Here is a 19,978-nt window from a genome sequence, read left to right on the forward strand (position 1 = left end):
TCAACTGGAACCTTCAGATGTTTTGTGTCAGCTCTTCTCTGCTCCCAGGAATTACTAGTTACGTGATGCATTTATTCCCATTGTAATGCCAAGAGAGGCTTTGGGAAGATTTATCTCCTGGGTGAAAATCTGGGGGTTGGATGACTTCACTGGAATTTTGGAGTTTGAATCCAATCATTGCAGTTAAGACTCCAGACAGTAACTGAAAAACTAAAGTATCTTGGGTTTTATTTATATGATTAGCTCTTCTGGAATCCAAGAATAGACCCCCCAAAAATGTTATATTACTGTATTGTGTGAGGATTTCTTAAAAAACACAATGAACTGATGTCACAATACATTCCTTTTCTCTGTGCATAAAAACACACACAGCAATACACTGGCAGATAAACCGTCTTACAGTGGCATTTTATGTAGAATGTAATGTTGCAAAATGAATGAAATGCTGATGCTTAATTTCAGATACATTATTTCCAGTTAAATGAATTCCACTTATTAAGCTCGGATATTTCACAGAATCACAGAATTATCAAGGTTGGAAAAGACCTAGAAGATCATCCAGTCCAACCATCACCAATACTTCCCAGCTAGATCATATCCCTTTGCACAAACAAAGAGAGTAGTGCTTACATGTTTTGGGTATTTTCATCATATGCCAGGATTTTGATAACTTCCCAGTTTCCCGATGTCAAGTGTCTAACAGTGATCTGCTCACTTTTAGCCTGGAAAAAGATGAGAAAGATTAACTTTCATCTTACATGTTGCATTTCTCTTTTCCTAGCAGGATTGTTTGTGCATCTCATTACCAATTACAGCTGTCAGATCTTTAACGTTCAATGTAACATCTTTAACTAACAAAAACTATTCTGCTGAAGAACCACAAATAGACCCATGATTAAATGAATCTAAAGCAAGCCATTAAAATTGGTTTTTAAAACACTTCGCCACTGTTTGCTCATGCTATTACAGGCTGGAACTTTAAGTACCCTTTCTCTCCCATATATAGTTTTCAAAGTCATTAATATCATCTCAGTTCCCACCAGAAGTTTTCTTTCAGTTGCCCATATGCCAACACATTAGAGAATTCCCATACTTCAAGCTAAGAATCTTATCACCATGCACATTTTACTTCTCTTAATGTGGTTTTGGTTTTTTCCTTTACAGTGGCACAGCTCAGAGATGATGATTGGCCCAGATATAAAAAATCCTTTTTTCATATTCAATTATGAGACACAACTGGTAATGGTAAAACAAAAATGCATCCCTTGGAATTGATCTCTTTTTGAACAGATCCACAAGGAAGGAATGGTTTGCAAACACTACAAGACTTGCAAACACTGAGTGAAATTGGAATGCTGTGCTAGGTGCTGTCCAGATGTTTACGATGCTGGTTCCATTGTTCAAGAAGGTTCTGCTATTCAGTGATGTCTCCAAAAATTATCCAAATACAAATTGGTGTTTTTATACAAACAACTGTTTCCTTTCTGGAGAGACAGGAACTGCAGCTACTGAAAGAGATATTTAAATACTGAGTTCGCAGAACCTAACAATAAACAGCAATAAAAAGCCTGGCCAAGCATTAATAAACATGGTCATTTCTCAAGGTTATGACCATTATCCATAATTTATGAAGCTTGCAGGAAGTTTTCGCCTTGATCCATTAAAATTTCTCTATAACACTTCTTCTGTGGTTGGAAAAAAAACTTTCTAAAGTTGCAAAACCCCAAGTAAGAAATTTCTAGATGCAATGACCTATGAATCAATCTTATTTTGAGATCAGTTTCTTTTGAATATTTCATGTTACTAAAAGCATTTGAATACAATAAAATACATATCTAGCCCTCTGCATTCAGACAGTAAATTACCTATGACAGACAGTAACCTTTCAAACAGTAGCCTCCCCCTGCAAGAAGATTTAATTAGATGCTTCTGCTAACCCACTTGGATTATACCATTGTCACATGCTTTTCTAAAGTACAAAGAATTGCAGCCCATGAAAAATCACCATTTGTTACTATTTTGCTGAAGACTGACAAATAGACCCGTGATTAAACAAATCTAAAGCAAGCCATCAAAATTTACTTTGTCACTGTATGCTTATGTTAGGTCTGTAAAATCATTTTAACTTCCTGGAGCTTATACTCTAACTTTGGCTGATTTCTGTTAATGAGCTGGTATCTGCACTGAGTAGTATAGTGAAATATGACAAATTCTAACTTGAACTGAGCTCCAACATGATGAAAGTACAATCATGTGGCAGCTGCTTTGCATTCTTCATGGCATCTGTCATGCCACAGAGGCTCTCACAAACTGTGAGAAACACCTGATGGGACAAAATACTTTATGTGCAATGGTTAATATAATTTTTATGCCTCCATGTTTGCTTTAGAAATAATGGACAATCAGATTAATGCAGTGTATAAAGCACATCATATAAACACATTTCCAGTACTTCACTGCTCTGTATCAGCTCCATTACCACTCAGATTGTTTCTCATTGATGACTAATGGTTACTATGTGGAATATTGTATTTCCTTGTCTTACTGGGAGCAGCTATATATTTAAACACAAATTTGTCATAGGTTGCATCATTTAGACTTTTCTTCTCATCAGTGGCAGTCAAAAATTAATTTTTATTTTATTTCTGGGGCTCCACAGTAGCCAGGACTCTAATTCTGCCCAACAGTGACAGAATACTAAGCTCCTAATCATAACCTTGACATTAAAATTATTGTGGAGATATTAAAAGCTGCATTTAAAAGTATGTAGATATTTAATTGTCCTATTGAATAGGAATGGCTTAACCTTTTAAATGTTTTTTTAAACTCAGATCAAGTTTCCACAGTAATGAAAACATCAAGGCCTATAGGTTTAAACCAAATTTGATTAAACCTGTAACATCCTTGGGAATGTCGCAAGTTAATTCTCAGATCTATATCACTATTATTTCTTGTATTATAAAGATTCTTCTTCACAATATTGGGAAAGGAACCAAAATATCACCGATAGTTTTTTTTCTTCTGATGTGAACTTTGGTGTGGTTATTCCATTAATACATTTTTACTAGGTTCACATCTGAGATATTGTGTTCTTTAGAAGATGGTATTTGTCAAGCCTCTGATTCCTTCTTTCTTCTCTGATTCCTTCTCCATATTTATACTCCAGTGACCAAATATCTTCTTGCTTCTTCAAGGTAAAATTTCATTAAGGCTCATTTGCTCCTATGCCATCTGCAGTACACTGTGAACATTTCAGACTTAATAATGTTCACACCAGAACACTGTCATAAAGGAACATAATAGAGTCAACTGGTGCCAAGTCTGTTATTCTGATGATTTAGGTAGCTTGATAATCCCTCCTGTGTCATATGGCTCTTCTGAAGTACCTGGATTAATGCTCTGTGGATGTAAATAGAAGCCTTGGAATGCTCTGTTCCAGGGCATAATTTCCTCTATTAGGTGATCACAGCTTCTTACTGGTGACCTTCAAAAGTCATAGCAGAAATGTATCTTCTTTCAGATTGTTCTTTGGAAAGCAGTGTCCCTGGGAAATGGAAGCCACTGGAAAATGTTGCAGTAAGCAATAACTGGGTACTAAATTTTACAACATTTTTTGTTGTTTTTGTTATTGCTTCCTTTTCTTGTGCACACATCTAGAATTCTGAATATTCTGAATCAAAATTTAAGATGGCACATATATATTTATAGTGTATTTAATGAGGGTAAAATAAGGGTTTCTGCAAGTCTCTTGAATTTCTGTGGCTATCAAACGTTTTTGACAGAATTTAACAAGAAAACACCTCTGTTTGCTCATCGAGGTACAAAGAAAGCATGAAACCTTCCAAAGATTGTATTTTGGAAATACCTCTCATAAGCAAATCCTATGTGCTACCATAGAACAGCAGGAAAGAAAGAGGAAGTGTCACTTATTTTGTGAGACAGATAAATGACAGGATGACAGGATAAATGACCACCTAACTTAAAAAAAAACAAACAAAACAAAACAAAACAAAAACAACAACAACAACAAAAAAAACTTACCTGAACACTAAACATGGCTATGTGGTGAAATTCTCCTCGCCCCCCCTGTTTCACTGGGACAGTCATGAAGAACATAGTGCCATCCCTGGAGAAAATGGGTTCTTCATTCTGTAAGCGTGAGATTATGTTAGTTTCCCATGCTTTCCTTTTCACTTCACAAAGCCTTAGAAGAAACCTTAGGTTTCTTGTCTGTTTGCTTTCTGTAGTTGCCATGAAAATGAATGGAGAAATATCCTTAGATTTAAAACACATTCTGCTAAGATTACAAAATAAAGCACGGGGAAGTCAGAGCTAAATGTTGTTCCTGGAGGTAGTTATCATTATGCAGTCTTGTCCTGGAGCATAAGTACAGTCCAGTCCTTACAAAATCTTCCCTGTTTGTGGAAAGGTCCGGTTGTCTCATCTCAAATGCAGTGGGATTTTCCAGGGTACATTTCTTTACAGGTATGCAATTAATGATAGGAAAAAGTCCTACTTTTGATTAGGAGAAAAAAATGTTCCTATGGCCTGGATGCACAAAAACTTTAGCAAGTATTTTATAACTTTAGCATGAATTTTAATAAGATTGCACATAAAAACATGCACCTTTAAATGATATTCTAGATCATGGTTTTACCATAATTTGTTGGCTGATGTGACACCATTTCTCCATGGCTACCTTTACACAGAAGTACTAAAGGACAAATGCTTGCAAAAGAAGCACAGACATTTAAATTGATTTCACATTTTCACACTGCAAAATGAAGCCTAAAATAGATTGCTTTATCCATTTATTGGAAGGCTTTTCAGAAGCTATGCAAATGAAATCATTTAGAATCACAGAATCACCAAGGTTGGAAAAGACCTAAAAGATCATCCATGTCCCTCAGTACAAGATCCAATTGTTTATTGAACACATATTGTTCTGGGCATGAATTTAAAAATATTATTCTTTCCAGTTATAACCCATATAACCCTAATGCTCGATCTCAGTTGGGTTTAATTTGGTGAGATTACTTTTCAATGAGAAAAGAAAAACCAAACACAAAAACACTGGCAGAGTATACACGCAATGCTTGGAATATGATTCGTCTGATCTATCTTCAACCATTTATGAGTAAGGTAAGTAATCAGTTGGACATCTAAGCACTTTCTTTACTGAATGAAGAGAGATCAAAAACTGAAGGAAACACTGCTTCCAAAACCCAGACAGGTATCTCAAACATCTGAACTGCTCTCTGGAAAGCATCTTGTATGATGCTAAGAAACAGCAATTTCGTTACCAAAGAAAATGCTATTTTTTATGTCTACACACTCACTTTTAAAATCCTCAGCTAAAACTAAAGATCCTAAAACACAGCCAGTTTTAAAAGGATTCTAATAGCTTTTAAAGTATCATGTAGTTAAATAAAAATGACCGTAAAGTACTTATACACACAGAAACAGCATTTATACCATACCTGTTTAGGAACCCAAAGATCTGATTGCATTTCATATTTCTGTAACAGAAGAAATAGCGTTTATGGTCTTAAACAATTTCAAAGTTCTTTTTTTCTACCATGCTACAGTTGTCACATTTCTTCTTTGGCACTTACATTGAAACAAATAATATTTTAATTCCAAAGTCAGTTGCTCTATTCTGAGTTTTTAGTAGAACACCACAGGGGACCAAAGAATGCCTTCTTCAGTCCCTTTTGTTTAGCTATTAAGATGCTTTATGCATGTGGTTCTATTTGGTTTTTAGCTCTAGGCATCATCTGACAAGTGGATATTTTAGATCTTCCATCGACACTAGGCAAACAGCCAGCATCAAGCTCAAAGCGAGAGATGTTTCCAAATCACATTCCCTTGTTTCAGTGGGCTGCAGTGTGGCATTAAGCAAAGGGAAAAAAATAAATGCAAAGGGTGGTTCTTAATGCTCATGCTCATATTTCAAATCGTGCCATCTTAAAAAACAGACACACACAACATCCCACAACTGGTTATCATGCATGTGTTGGAAAAAAAGTAGAATATATCTCAGCTGCTGTAAATTATCATAGTTGCACTGAAGTAATGAACATTTACGAGCTACAGAAGCATCTGTAAATACATGACCTCAGAAATGAAATTCAATGGCTACCATAAAACTGCCTCTATGCAGTACTTTTTGGAATTTCAGAGCATGTGCAAAATGGTAAAATAATAATTAAAGGTTCACAGTTGTAATCAAATGGCATGATGAAAGCTTGCATTTCCACATGGCAGGTTTTGCTCACCCATCACCTAATCCCAGCATAGGCACTGCCCAGGGTTACAAACTAAGCCCTGCCTGAGCTGTGCTCACTGCATTGCTGGCCTTGTTCACCCACCTACAAGGTCCTTTTCTGCTCTTCATTTATTTTGGAATGGAATTTCCCTCCACCCCTCTCCTTCATATTATGTCCTGGATTACAGCTCCCTGGATATCTACTTCACATAAGTCCATTGACCTTGGAGCACATAAAGCTTTCTTTTCAGAAGGGACTGCTCAAAGTGACTTGTGATTGACTTCCTTAAAAAAATAAAGGCACCAGGCATCAATACAACCAACAGATTTCCTTGTTCATAATCTAACACATGGAACGAGGACTAACTCTCAGGTTATGAGATAGGATAAACACACTATTCAAGTGTACTGCACAACAGCAATGAACTCAGAAATATCCCTAACACTCCAATATGATGGACTTCAGTAGCAGACACTAATAAGAGCTTTTTGACTCAGAGGCCAGCCTACATAATCACGCGTTTATTCTTCAAAAGCCTTTGTTGTTACTGATACTAGCATGTAATATATTATATATTTAAACTTCTGGGAAGAAACTATGACTCTGCATGGGAAAACAGCCAGTTGCATTTAAGATACAAGAAGAAAATGAAAAGGTGTAATGCAGGAGTGTAAGAAGTCAAAGCCTGGGTCAAAGGATGTCAAGAGGCTGCACTCAAGTAGAAAAATGTTTTTCAGGTTCGCTTACTCTCAAAACTGAAATATCTCTGCTGCTTTTCTGTTTTCTTCTGAAGTTACTTAATTTCGCTGCTGAATCTGTGAGGACTATCAGAATTTTACATGCTTTCCTTTAAAGTATGTAAGCTGTAAGAGCCAGAAAGATCTGAAATGAAACTCTGTAGGAGGAGAGAGCAGAGATCAGCAACATGAAAGTATATGAAGGAAGACAAGCTTGCTGCAGCACTAGCTATATCCACAGTACATGACATTCAGCAACTGCAGTTTCCACTGATGCTAATGAATGAACAAAGTTGAGTAATTCTGAAAATGTCACTCGAGGTTGCTCATTGCATGAAATCATTTAGCCAGACGTGGAATGTTCTCACATCTATTTCTTCCCTGCTGACTAATTACGTTCAGTTTGCAACAGCAGCATCTGCAAAACTGATTTCCAAAAATATTTTCTGAAAATGAAAACAAAATGCAGAAAGAAACCTTGAAAAGAAAACTTAGAAAGAAACGTGACTTACTCTGCTGCAAGCTCCAGTTGTTGCTTCACAGACTGTCAGGATGGAGGTATTCTGGGGTCTGTTTAACCATCTCACCACAGCCTTGGTGTTGCTCACCCATTTCACCATGGTGATGTAGTATTCCCTAAATAGACAATAGAAACATAACGCTCAGGTCATTTCTGCTTCAGATTAGTCATTCCAAAAAAATAAAAATAAAAAAAAATCACAAAACAAACAAACAAAAAAAAAACAGTTCATCAAATACCGAGTAAAAGAAATATAGAAAGACTTGTATGCATGACAAGATCAGCACTATGGGATGGGGAAAATAACCCCAAATGCCCAATATCTGTTCCTGGAGGCACTGAGCAGGAAGACTCAAACCCAGTGTGCTGATCCCATTCCCCTGAGATAGCTGTACTCCATTAGCAACTTTTCCACTGCCACTGGTAGGGCATAAACTGTTCCAACTGGGAAACATTAGTTTATGAGGCATATGTCTGTGAACACGCATAAGCCATGTACTTGTCAGGCAACTTAAAAACCAACACTAAATTCTGACAGAAGCCAGTATTTTCCCATAAGAAACACACCTGGGAATATACACAGTTTTGTAAGAGAATTTAGCTCAGATAAAAAGGTCTGTAACATTACAGGGCAGGTGAAACCACTTCAAAAAGTCACTTGCTATAAAATATCAAGTATTTAACAATGAGACCTCTGCATAAAAGAGTCCAGCCAAGCTACATGCCAACAGTGGTGAGAACCTGTTTGGAAACTCGGCCCCATTTGTAAACAAGGGTCACCATTTGCATACAGCTAGGTTTTTAATCTAATACCGAGGGAGATCTCATCATGTTTTGACAACACATATTTAATTATGCATTCAAAAGATATCTTACTAGATCAAAGATGCTGAGCAGTGCCAGCAGCAAAGCTGTGTCCAACTCTGGTGCTGAGCACAGGAGTCTGCAATTCTCTGCAGTTACCCAACCTATAAGCTGCTCTATGGTAGCAACACAGCTGAATAACTCAATACATAAAATTTGCTTTTAACTTCTATTTTCTATTATTTAAATAAATATTTTCACATGTAGATACTGGAATGATAACTGGACATAGTGACTTCAGCCATATTGTGAGTCTATTTCTCCTTTTTTTGTTTGAAAATTGCTTCCAATCCTTATCATTGAGAAAAATGTACACCAAAACAACACAAGATCTAACATAAGGCTCTGGGACAAAGCCAACAACACAAAAATCCAACAAACAAACCATAGTGCAACAACAGACCTAGGGTAATTGGTTCCCCTGAGCAGAACTTAAGAAATAAGAACTGCATGTCTTTCCCTCTGCATACAGGAGTCCGAAGACAGCCAAAAGGAAATGTTCAAAACACATGTATAAGAACAGCCTCTCTCCATGTACTTCAGTACGAAGACAGAATCTACTGTCCCTAGTGCCTGAGTTATCCCTGAGCTGAATTCTACAAAACAGAGACTGAGCTGTTCCACTTGAAAACATCTGCAGGGAGGGATGGAAATAGGATATTTACTCATTTGGAAAGCAGCTGGTATAGTAATTAATAGTCCAAACTAAACCATAATATCCTCTCCCATCATGGTCATAAGCTCCATGACCACTGAAGGTGAAAGCAAAGGATCATTTAAAAACTCCTTTTTTCTCCCCTCCTATCAACTCTGCATACAACTACATTCAAAATTCACTACATTATGATTTGTCTATCAGGAGTGCAGTACAGTGTATGTATACATAACAAAAAACATCCTTCCGAAATAAAATACTGCCTCTAAGTAATATTCCTTTATAATTCAGAATAGACACACTGCATAAACACACATACAAGGTAGCAGCATTGTTATAGGCCAAGACATGCAGCATAGTCAGAAGTCTGTAGGAGAAAAAACATGTTTTATCAGATGGTATCACAGCGGAGCAGCATGGCAGAGACATAATCCAGTTTCAGTATTTAATCGGCCTAATCAAAGTCGACCTTACCCTCTTGTAGCTCTCATTCAAGCTATCTTTTCACCCCTTTCCCAACTTTCTTTTCCCAGCGCCGTATGTAGCCAGTTGCCATGTTTCACCTCACTGATCCCTTTTCTCACATCAGAGACACTATAACATGGATCAAGGCAATCACAAAACCAGTTTGTTGATACTCATCCTCCCACTGACACTGCCACCACCTAACTCTAAACACAACCATCAAAACCCGTGGTTGTCAAGAAAACTTTGTCTAATCCTTCCCTTGCAGACCTATGGTTTTCATTTTAGCCAGTCCTCATATCTAATAAAATCTTCTTCTCAGTATTTTAGGGTCTCATCCCTCTCATCTACTCTAAGCCTTTTTCCTTCCTGAATTCAAAGCAGTAAGCTTTCTTAAGTAAGGTGTCATCCTGGGGCCTGATGCAGACAGAGAATATTCAGTGAGAGGTGTGAAGAAAACAAATGCTTATCCTGAGTATACAGCAATAATACTTTTCTTTTTAAAGACTTATAACTCAATGAAATCTGGGTTCATTTCTCAGTGCTGATAAAAGCAAGTTAGATATCAAAAGTGCTTATCATCTTTTGCCAGGCCTGCACACCCAAACTTTTTTTAGTCTTCCTTTCTTATTGAATGTTTTTCATTTATTTTGATTATCTGTGTTGATCTGCACTCCTGGGGAGGAAGTTAAGCAGTTTTCTAAAATCTTTATCCCTGTTGAAGAACGTTTAGCTGGCCTTGTTTCACTTGTATGTGCTGAGGGATACATGCACGTTTTGCTAGCTGCTGCAGTATGTTTTCAACAAAGTCTGCAGAGGCAATAAGCTGAACAAAGCAAAGGGATTTGCACTGTATTATGCTGCAAGTGTATTTACAGTCCTAATTAAGTTTGAGCATCAGATACTTAGATTTAAAATAGCCTTAAGATAACATGAGGGGGGAAAAAAAAAAAAGAAAAAAAAAAGTTTTAAAAATGAGAAATAGCAATGAATAAAGGAATCTTACTTTTGCTGATGGTATTAGTAGGCTTGGATAATAAGGACAATGGGGCTTACCTTAAGAAAGCCAAACTACTATGTTCTACTTGTTTGCTGGCAGGTTATTAAGAAACAGAATCTTGAACAGTGCTCTAAAATATCTGCCATGTTCTTAAATTACTTTCATTGCAGTATATTGAAAACTGTAGGAGTATTTACAGATGCAAATAAAAAATGCAATTCTCAAAAACTCATGTGAAAAATTTAACACAAATGGTTTCACAGTCTGCAAAGTAGCGAACACAACTGTAGTTAGCATTTTGGCTTGCTGCTTGCTGTAGGCACACATTGATGAACTGAAGCCTTCCTCTGGGACTTTTAGGGCAGGAGTAGCTTTTCCAGGCCCATTTCCATTGGTGTCAGCAGCCAACATCGCAGCCAAGCCATGTAGCCTCACTCCCCACCTACTCAGCCTCAGACCCGGCCACTCTGGTAGCCCAGACGTGCTGATGGTCATCTGCAGGGCCATAGCCATGAGTCCCTTTGGGACAGCCATGCCCGGCTCAGTTCTGCCCTATTTATAGAACTTAGATTTCTTCCCACTGAACAGGGAAGGGAATAATCCATCAATATCTTGGCACTGAGAAGGAAAGCTTCAATAAAATAAACCCAGTGAATATACTTTTATCCTGGAGGCTTTGACTGAATATATTAGAGCCATTTGATAAAAGGTGCAGTAATGAATAAATCCTTTGCATTAACCTTGTGAGATAGGTATTGCTATTGCACAGTTATAGAAGAGAAGAGGGAAAGAAGCTTGAAAGAAGTGACTAGACAGGATGTCTAAGAACAGCTGAAAACGAAACCTTGTTTTCTTAATACAAAACTGCCCCCTGCATCTTTTCCACTTGAGTTAGAATCAAGTAAGATTTCTATCCCATTGTAAGGCTCAGAAAAACTGGCTGCAGAAGGTACAGAAACCTTTCGAGAATCAAAAGCTGATTTCAAGCTAGAAGTATATAAAAAGCTTCCAAATAATTATGTTGATTTGGAAATGCATAGAGGCTGTTATTTAAATTTATATTAACTCAAGTTCATGTCTCTAGTTCCATTACAAAACATTAATTAAAATCAATCAAAATGATTGAAATATGAAAACATGAAACCCCAGCATGGTTTCTTCTGATGACCTTCCTATCAAGCACAGGCACAGCATAGACCTTCTTAGTCTGTGTGACCTGATGGCACCACTTCCCCTGCCACCTCCCTGCATCTGTCAGCTGTGGGGAGAAACTAAATTTCCGTAACCTAATACATTTAACAAGTTCAAGATATTCATCTCTAAATGATGGAATAGCCTGATAATGTGTTCTATGCATTAATAGTACACCTCTGTGTTCTGTAATTTCATTTCAGGAACAGAAATCAACAAGGTGACTCACAGCAAGAAAGGCTACTAATGAATGCCACAGCAAGCTCAGAACCAAGGCAGCATTTGGACTTCTCGACTCCATCTTAGTATTCCTAATTTCAAGAGAAATGAAGCTTCTCAGAACATTGGAGATAAGCAAATTCCAGATCCCTGAGTTGTCTAAGAGGAGCAAATCGTATGTATTTGACCTCATTGTCTTTATGTCCAGCTGTAAGAATCAGATCAAGTGCATTCCAGCCAAATACAAAAGAGTGAAGTAAAAATGGCAACCATTAGGCTGAGTGATAATCACAGTAAATGAAAGACAAGTTTCACCTAACAGTGAAATCAAATACCTTGATTTAAAGCTGTCAGGTGGCATCAGTTCCAATGTATGTGCTGGTCCATACAGATTAACTACGAACAGCTTTACTGTTGGGTTCGTTTGACCTGCCTTTGAAAAAAAGAAAACAGGAGCTTTAGAGGCAAGGGGATAAAGCTGGAAGCATTATATTATATGTATATCACACGTATACAGATTTTAATGTATTATATTATTTAAGGTTACAGTATCCTTTTTCTTGTGCAGTCCTACAAATGTTTTACTCTACTCTCAGAAGTGGCGCATTGATGAAACTCATGATGAAATTGCTATGAATCATTCTGTCTTCTGCTCCCTCACCTGATAATTTCCTTCCGGCGAGAAGAGCTACGGTCTACTAGAAAAAAAAACACAATATTTCCTGAAAAGCAATGTGAACCAAATCAGCCTCTATTACTCTCCAGAAACACTGCTTTCATACAGGTGAATACCAGCACTGAACAGGAAATAGGAGGGTGTGGACTACACATGGACTACACTCATACTCAGCTTACCTTAGGGTATGGATACTGCTTTCCTTTTGGATATAAGCCTCCAGTAAACCGAGGAATAACCATGTTGGGCACGAGGGAGTCATTTATGGTCAGGAATGCCAGTCTTTCACCATCCGGAGACCACCAGTGGGCAATGTGAGAATGGAGAAGTTCCTCTGCAAAAAAAGATCTCCTCAGCATCATAACAGTAAGTACTTCAAATTTCCCAGCTTAACCAGTTGCCATTGTTTTATTCTTTCTGTGGCTACTTGAAATGTGCCTGTTGTAATTCCTTTAATTTCACATTATACTGCCTGTATGTTTGGATAACAAGGCATAGGAAAAGATCAAATATGCCCCATCTTCTTCAAATGAGTCCTTTCACTGACATCAATACATTATTGTAAATGTGAAAGATAAGTGTAATTGTCACACATTTAGTTCTGTTACATTTTATTATACGAGTTTAATAATTTTTAAACATTTTGGACAACTTTAATTGAGAGTTCTTTTAGGATTGACCATCTACTTTTTTTTTAAAAACTTTTTTTTTTTTTAAACTTTTTTTTTAGATTTTATTATACCCAACTTCTCTGACCTGTGGTAGGTTGGAGCATGCAGATCCTCACATGGTTGCACTCATGTAGTGATTTTTGGAGTGCAATAATTGTGGGCTTTTAAGGTCAGCTCAGATTAATTTTTTTGCAATTTATCTTCTCAAAAATAATTTTAAATACCTGTTTTAAATCTATTTTTATTTGATTTTAATCCAAATTTTGATTGCCAAATGAAAGTCATTCTCTAAATGTAATGAAGTGTTTTCTTCTATTTATGCTAGGAATTAAGAACAGAAGCACTCACAGAAGCAGCACACACAACTGGAATACCAGTAAAGCAGATTGTGACCAATTCCAAATTCACCCTGTATGGGTTATTTGTCTTCCAACTGTGAAAAGACTTGGATGTTTTTCAATATGTATTTGATAACTCTTTTTTTTTGCAAGTATTTTATATTTAAATTAAAGAACTTGGCTGTAAAACTAGTTGAGAATGACATAACAGCCAGAATAGAGGCCTGACAGCATACATAATTTAAGAGTCTACCTACAAAAACCACTTAAATTGTCAAAGGACACTCAACAAGACACAAATCAGATTCTGAAAGCATTGTGGCTGAATGAGTTAAAGTCTCTAGGGAAGGAGCAACAAAGCTGGGACCTATCTTCAAAGCTGTATATTCTGGGTCTTGCTTCTGCTCCCAGACTGCATACCTAAAGCCTTTTACACAGGTGACCAGCAGAGAATGAATGGGGCATATCAGATAACAAAAATAATTGTGCATGCTTTAATTATTTTTAATAGTGCGATCATTTAGTAATTGCGTTTGTATTCAAACTAGGTTATTTACACAAAATTACTTTCATGTGCGTCTCTATGAAGGATGGGTACACAGAGAGAAGCAGAGGCATAACCTCAGAAAAGCATCATAGCCACTCCTGAACTAGCTGCTCTTTCCAAGTTTACCCGTCTTCTTCCTCTATTCATTGTGAAATGTGTACAGCTAAAAGAAAAATCATTTGTTTCACCAACAGCTTCACTTACCTTTAAAACAAATGAAGTTACAGAAAAACTACTTCAATCTACTTCCAGCAGACTGGAAGCACACAGACTGAGCTGTCCTCCACTGCATTCTGGCACAGCTTGTCAGCAACAGCACACTTTCACAGAATCACAAAACATCCTGAGTTGGAAGGGACCCATAAGGATCAAATCCAACTGCTGAAGTGTATTCTGACTTGCTTTAAACAAAAGTAGAAGCTGCTGCTGAGGTAGAAGCAATGACAATATTAAAATATTGCCAAAACACTCAACTTGTATTCAAGTATCTTCTTAAAAGTCAAGTGCAATCTTACTGCCTGCTTTCTGGGGATGGAGTCCCTTGCAGGTCACGCTTCTGCCCAGAACACCAAATACTGAAGAGTTCACAGCTTAAAAAAGAAAGTGATACACCAGACATAACCTTCTGATTTATATGCAGCAGAAAAGAAGGAAAATATAGCCAAGACTCCTTCCATGCTATGATTTGTCCATGTTTTTAGATAGGACTAGGATGGATTGGCACAGTTATTCACATAAGCATCAAACCAAATCCTTTCTTTCCTTAAATGTGTGCAAACCCAGAATAGTTCCAAAGGAACAAGTGGAGTTATTCTAAATAAGCAAAATATACAATGTGTTTAGTTTCATTTGAACAGCTCTACTTGAAATACCAGCCCCACTGAAGTAGGTAGTGAAAACCCACTGTATTTAGGATTTCACTACTAAGTACATTTTTAACACATCATCTAATATTCATAGTTCAGCTGATAGTTTGGTAGAAAATAAATTCCTCTTTCTCAGGAAGCATTGTTATATGCAAAACACCACTCGATACAAAGTATGGATAGATAAAAAGGCAACCTTGCAAAAAAATGTGAAGTCAAAAGAATGAAAGCAACCTGTGAGCATTTTCTGAAATAGATTTTTACTGTTGGTTCTGTACAAGAACCCCTTATCTGTTTTAATAAACATAAATATCTGCCCGGCTCACCTTCATACAACCAGTCTGCAATTCCATTAAAAATAATTCCTTCTTTTCCTGAAGATGTCAGGCGCAATGAGCTGCTCTTTACATCAGGCTGGTAATAGATGTTGTTTTCAAAAATAAAAATCTGGATGAGGTAAGAGGGAAGGAAGAAAAAATAACACCTTCTTAGATTTAAATGAATGCTCAGCAAGCAATACATAATTTTCTCAGGTTCAGAACAGCCAACAGAATAATTAATCATGAGTTTCCTCTGACATAGGCTACATATTTCCTTTCACTATCAATTTGGACAAAGTAAGCAAACTTTTAATACTTATGCTAGGCCAAATTCTTCCTTTGAAATAGTTTTTGGAGTTTGAATGCTTTTATTCGCTTTAAGAAACATTACTGCATTCCTCAGAATGGTAGAGGCCAGTTTTACAGCAGTTGAATAGTGAAAACAATTCCTCTTATTCCATTTTATCTAATAAAATCTTCTGTCTTTCTAGCCTAGAAATTAGACACAGTTCTGCAAGCACATACAGCACAGCATACACATCATAAATGAAAACTGTGGCTTTATATCAGTGTGAAAACTTACTGAGAGTGCAAAACTAAATCACACACTGCTGCATCCCCACCTTCCTCCCATCTACTGGGAGGCCTTCAAGCACTTCACTGCAACACGCTTTAGGTATTCAGTATCACAAGTTTCTTCACTGAAGACATTTTCCCCAGGTGAGGTTAATAACAAATAAACATATGATTTGGGTTTGTTGCCATTTTTTTTTTTTTTTTTTTTTTGCATTCCTGTGAAATTACAACTGTCACATATGTCTCTACACAGCTTAACAATGGAATCAATCTAAGACCAATATCACATGAAGAGAATACAACTAGTAGCACAAGAGAAGTAGTATACAGCATAAAATTTGTGTTACAGGATTTAATCATCATATGCTGATATATGGAGTCACAGAGGCAGCTAATAAGTAAATATATTTTCACCAAGCAGCATTTTAAAAGCCTAGTCATTTATTATTTTCTCATACTTCTATGACAAACAACTTATGGGAAAATACTACTAAGTATTATTATTGCTGTTACTGCTGTTCTCTCCTCCTCTAAATTACTATCTGAAATAGATTTTCCTCTGAGACCCCAAACTAATGGCATTTCTTGATATCTAATAGTAGCTACTTCGTGATTCTGCTGCTTAAAGCAATAAAGCTCAGAATTTTTTCACCATTCCTGTGAATCAAGGATGACTCGGGATAGTGATTTCGATTGGTAAATCAGAACTCTGCAAGGAGATAAAAACAGAAGTAAAAATATTTGGTCCAGTTTGAAGTTTGAATAATCCAAAACGTACTGACCAGAAGTTATAATTATAGTTTAATAAACAATATTTGATGTAGTTGAATGTTTATGGAAGCTTATGTGATCCAGCATTCATGACAAGAGAAAAAAAAGAATAGAGAACTGTGGATGTATCAGGTTTTTCAATTAATACTGACAAATACTTCACGTCAATATATATAATTCAATATATATTTCCACATTCAAAGTTGGTTTTTTTTTTTTCCTAAGATAAAAGGAAAAGTAGAAGTAACAACAAGGCATGGTTAATTACTAACCCTGATGTCAGGCACTTACTCATGACTGTCTAAAAGTGCTCACTTACCATTATTTATCTCCTTCACCTCTTAGGAATAAGGACTTGGAGTTAAACTGTCGATTTGTGCTGGTACAGCAAATCAGCGTTAGACAAAAACCTACCCTTGCATGATCTGTTTCAAAATCATCAGACACACTGCAAACAAGGAAGCAGCTGGTGATCACTACAAAACAGGGACCTCAAAACACGTACAACCCAACAACACATGCAGTCTTTTTTTTCCCGTCTGTCAGCTGCAATACTTTAACATTATTTTGGCAGTAACAAAGCTGCCATGCATGGCATGTAGAACAGAACACTGAAGCACAACTTCTCTGCTATCGAGATTAATGCCACTGCATCACAGTAATGTGCTAGCACTACCATTTCTGAACAACCACAAACAATCCACAAGGCTATTATATTTAATTATGATTTAGAACACTTATAAATGTACCATAAAGAACAGCAGGCATGCACTTATAATGTAGGTACAAGATTAGTTATCACTAACATGGAATATGCCAGGGCTGAATGCACAGGATATTAGAAATTCCACGATAACACTGATGTTTACTTCCTTGCTTTCCAATAAAACTGAGGAAGCGCTGCCCTTTCTTTATTTGACACATGATAATTAAGATGGCTTTCCAACGAAACCAGAATTTGACATTCACTAAAATCCATCAAATTATTTTGTATAAGACTTCAGTAGTTTTTTTGTTGTTGGTCAGTTGGTTTTGATAGCAAACATCAATTGACTAAATGAATACATCACCCAATCCATGGCTGTAGGTTTGCCTGCAGTGCTTTTGGGTGGATTGCAGAGTTTGTAAAAATACAGTCTGCAATAAATACTGCTACCTCATCTTGCCCAATTCTGATTTAGCAAAACAGTAGAATCAGATTTTGGTCCCTCTTCTTCCTGTCTGTATATTTACTTTTCCTGGGTGACTGTTACTAAACAATTTTAGACTTCTGCTTCTGCATTACCAAAAGCTATGCAATTTTCACACAAGAAGCTCAGCAGTCCTATTTTATGATCTACTGGACCTGCAGTTAATATTAGCTAGCAGAATTAAGTGTGAACATTCAGATATGCTTTGTTGCACATACACCTGCTGAACAACAGGATTTGTCTAGACAAGAGGGAAGCATTTCTGCTTTCTTCGCTCCCTACAGGCTGCCGTGAAGACAAACCCCAGTGATTGCTCCTACTAAACATTTGCATCTAGGCCTATCCATACTCCTCTTTGAGTAACTGTGTGTAAATATATATAAACAAATAACTATATGAACAAATAATTGGCTTTCTAGCATGATGATATGACAGATTTCCAATATATTTGCTCACTAAACAGTTACAGAAATGCAAAGTTCATTTACATGTGTGCATGTTTTAGATACTGACTTGCACATTAGTTGCATTCTAGAGTTGTGACAGCAGAATAAGAATCAGGAAAAAGGAGAGGAGACATCTTTTGTTGTAAGAATCAGGGAGAGGGAAGCGTAAACATATTTTATCTCCATTCTCAAATCATTCACTATTAAGATGTTGGGCCTTTTACTGCTCCACGTGAAAAAGAGCAGTAGAGGAATAACGCCCCTATAAAACATGATTTTCTCATTATTTCTTCACATCTTTCAGATGGAGCCAAGTAGCTATTCTCACAAAGGGCTAGCAATATCTAACCTTTACCACTTGAAATTTTAGTTACCTTTTATACCAGGACACATTCATTTCACTAAGCAATTAAGTGACAAAGCAAATTCTGTGCTCAGCAACACCTTGCTTCCAGTTCTAAATGTCCATGCTCTCTAGAGCTCTCAAAACATTTACAGAATACATCCAATCTTTGATCTTCCTTTTCTTATGAGATCCAGAGAAATTATTTCATACTGAGTATCACTTTTGAAACCAGAGAGCATTTAGTACTTATCTTCTCCATTTTTAAATGAAGGGGCACTTAGGAATAGAAGATGGAGATTCGTTCTGTATAATACCTTCAGAGAAACTAATCATTCAGGTTTTGACTTAAATTTAATAACTTAGATGGAAAGGCAAAGAACACGTACATTTCACAATGCTGGTTTAAGAAATTTAAGAGCATATTTATTTATGACAATGAAAATCAAGTTTGGATCTGTTTAGTTAATGAGTTTCCTTTTGTTTGGTTTTACAGTTTTAATATTAAGTGAGGTCTGTTCCCTTTAGAATTTTTTTTTTTTCCTCATTTTCTTTTTGTACATAGTTCAGCTTCTGTGCCTTTAGTTATAAGTATCCTGTTCCAATATTGGAACAAGAGGGAAACTTTGCTCCATAATATTTTATATATTTTCCAAAATTTGATGAGAGCAACTTGAGTCCACAGTTCAGCTGCAGTAACAAATTGCTCATTGTGTGTATGAGATAGTAGGTAATTCTACACAACGAGGACTTAAATCATGTTAAAGCATAATAAAAGCTCAATCGTTTCATAATGCTTTCGTGTTGAAAGCTATCAAGCTTATACAAGGTTATTTGTTTTTTAGTTTTCTAGAGAGCTAAACCATTCATTTCTGCCATTTTAAAATATGGATTTATTTATGAATAAATATTCAGACATAACTCAATTGATTGCTATTTATGCTTACCCACCCAAATATATAACTCAGTTCCTTTCATGACCACATAATATATTATGAGAATAATAAGCTCAATTCAATAAATAACATAAAATACCTACTATAAATACAAAGGCAAAGTGACTCCCGTGGATAACTGTTAATAGAAGTGAATAAGAAGTATGCCACACAAAATAAACATGTACCACCTAGAATGAAATTAAGGTGTCAACTATGTAAAACTTTTTTTTACAAGCTGTGTCAAACTGAAGAGAACTTCTAACCAAATGTCACTGACTGCTACTGATTAAGTAATCTTTCTAGTGACAAATAATAAAAACTATCCATATTGCATCAAGTGCTGTGGAGGAAGAGTGTGACCTTGGAAACTGTCTTC

General features: G+C 36.5%; 1 protein-coding gene across 3 annotated transcripts in view; it reads right to left on the reverse strand.

The window, feature by feature from the left end:
• The window catches only part of DPP10 (dipeptidyl peptidase like 10), a 285,484-nt gene that overhangs the window by 18,048 nt on the left and 247,458 nt on the right, over nucleotides 1-19,978 (reverse strand). For all 3 annotated transcript variants that reach the window (XM_032445899.1, XM_015868601.2, XM_015868602.2), the window contains exons 8-14: nucleotides 15,345-15,465; nucleotides 12,776-12,930; nucleotides 12,256-12,353; nucleotides 7,519-7,642; nucleotides 5,481-5,519; nucleotides 4,042-4,149; nucleotides 631-722 (exon numbers count right to left, since the gene is read on the reverse strand). In XM_032445899.1, the coding sequence (XP_032301790.1) occupies nucleotides 631-722; nucleotides 4,042-4,149; nucleotides 5,481-5,519; nucleotides 7,519-7,642; nucleotides 12,256-12,353; nucleotides 12,776-12,930; nucleotides 15,345-15,465 (737 nt within the window). The remainder of the gene's footprint in view (nucleotides 1-630; nucleotides 723-4,041; nucleotides 4,150-5,480; nucleotides 5,520-7,518; nucleotides 7,643-12,255; nucleotides 12,354-12,775; nucleotides 12,931-15,344; nucleotides 15,466-19,978) is intronic.

This window comes from Coturnix japonica, chromosome 7, assembly GCF_001577835.2.
Source record: "Coturnix japonica isolate 7356 chromosome 7, Coturnix japonica 2.1, whole genome shotgun sequence".
In the NCBI taxonomy this organism is placed as follows: domain Eukaryota; kingdom Metazoa; phylum Chordata; class Aves; order Galliformes; family Phasianidae; genus Coturnix; species Coturnix japonica.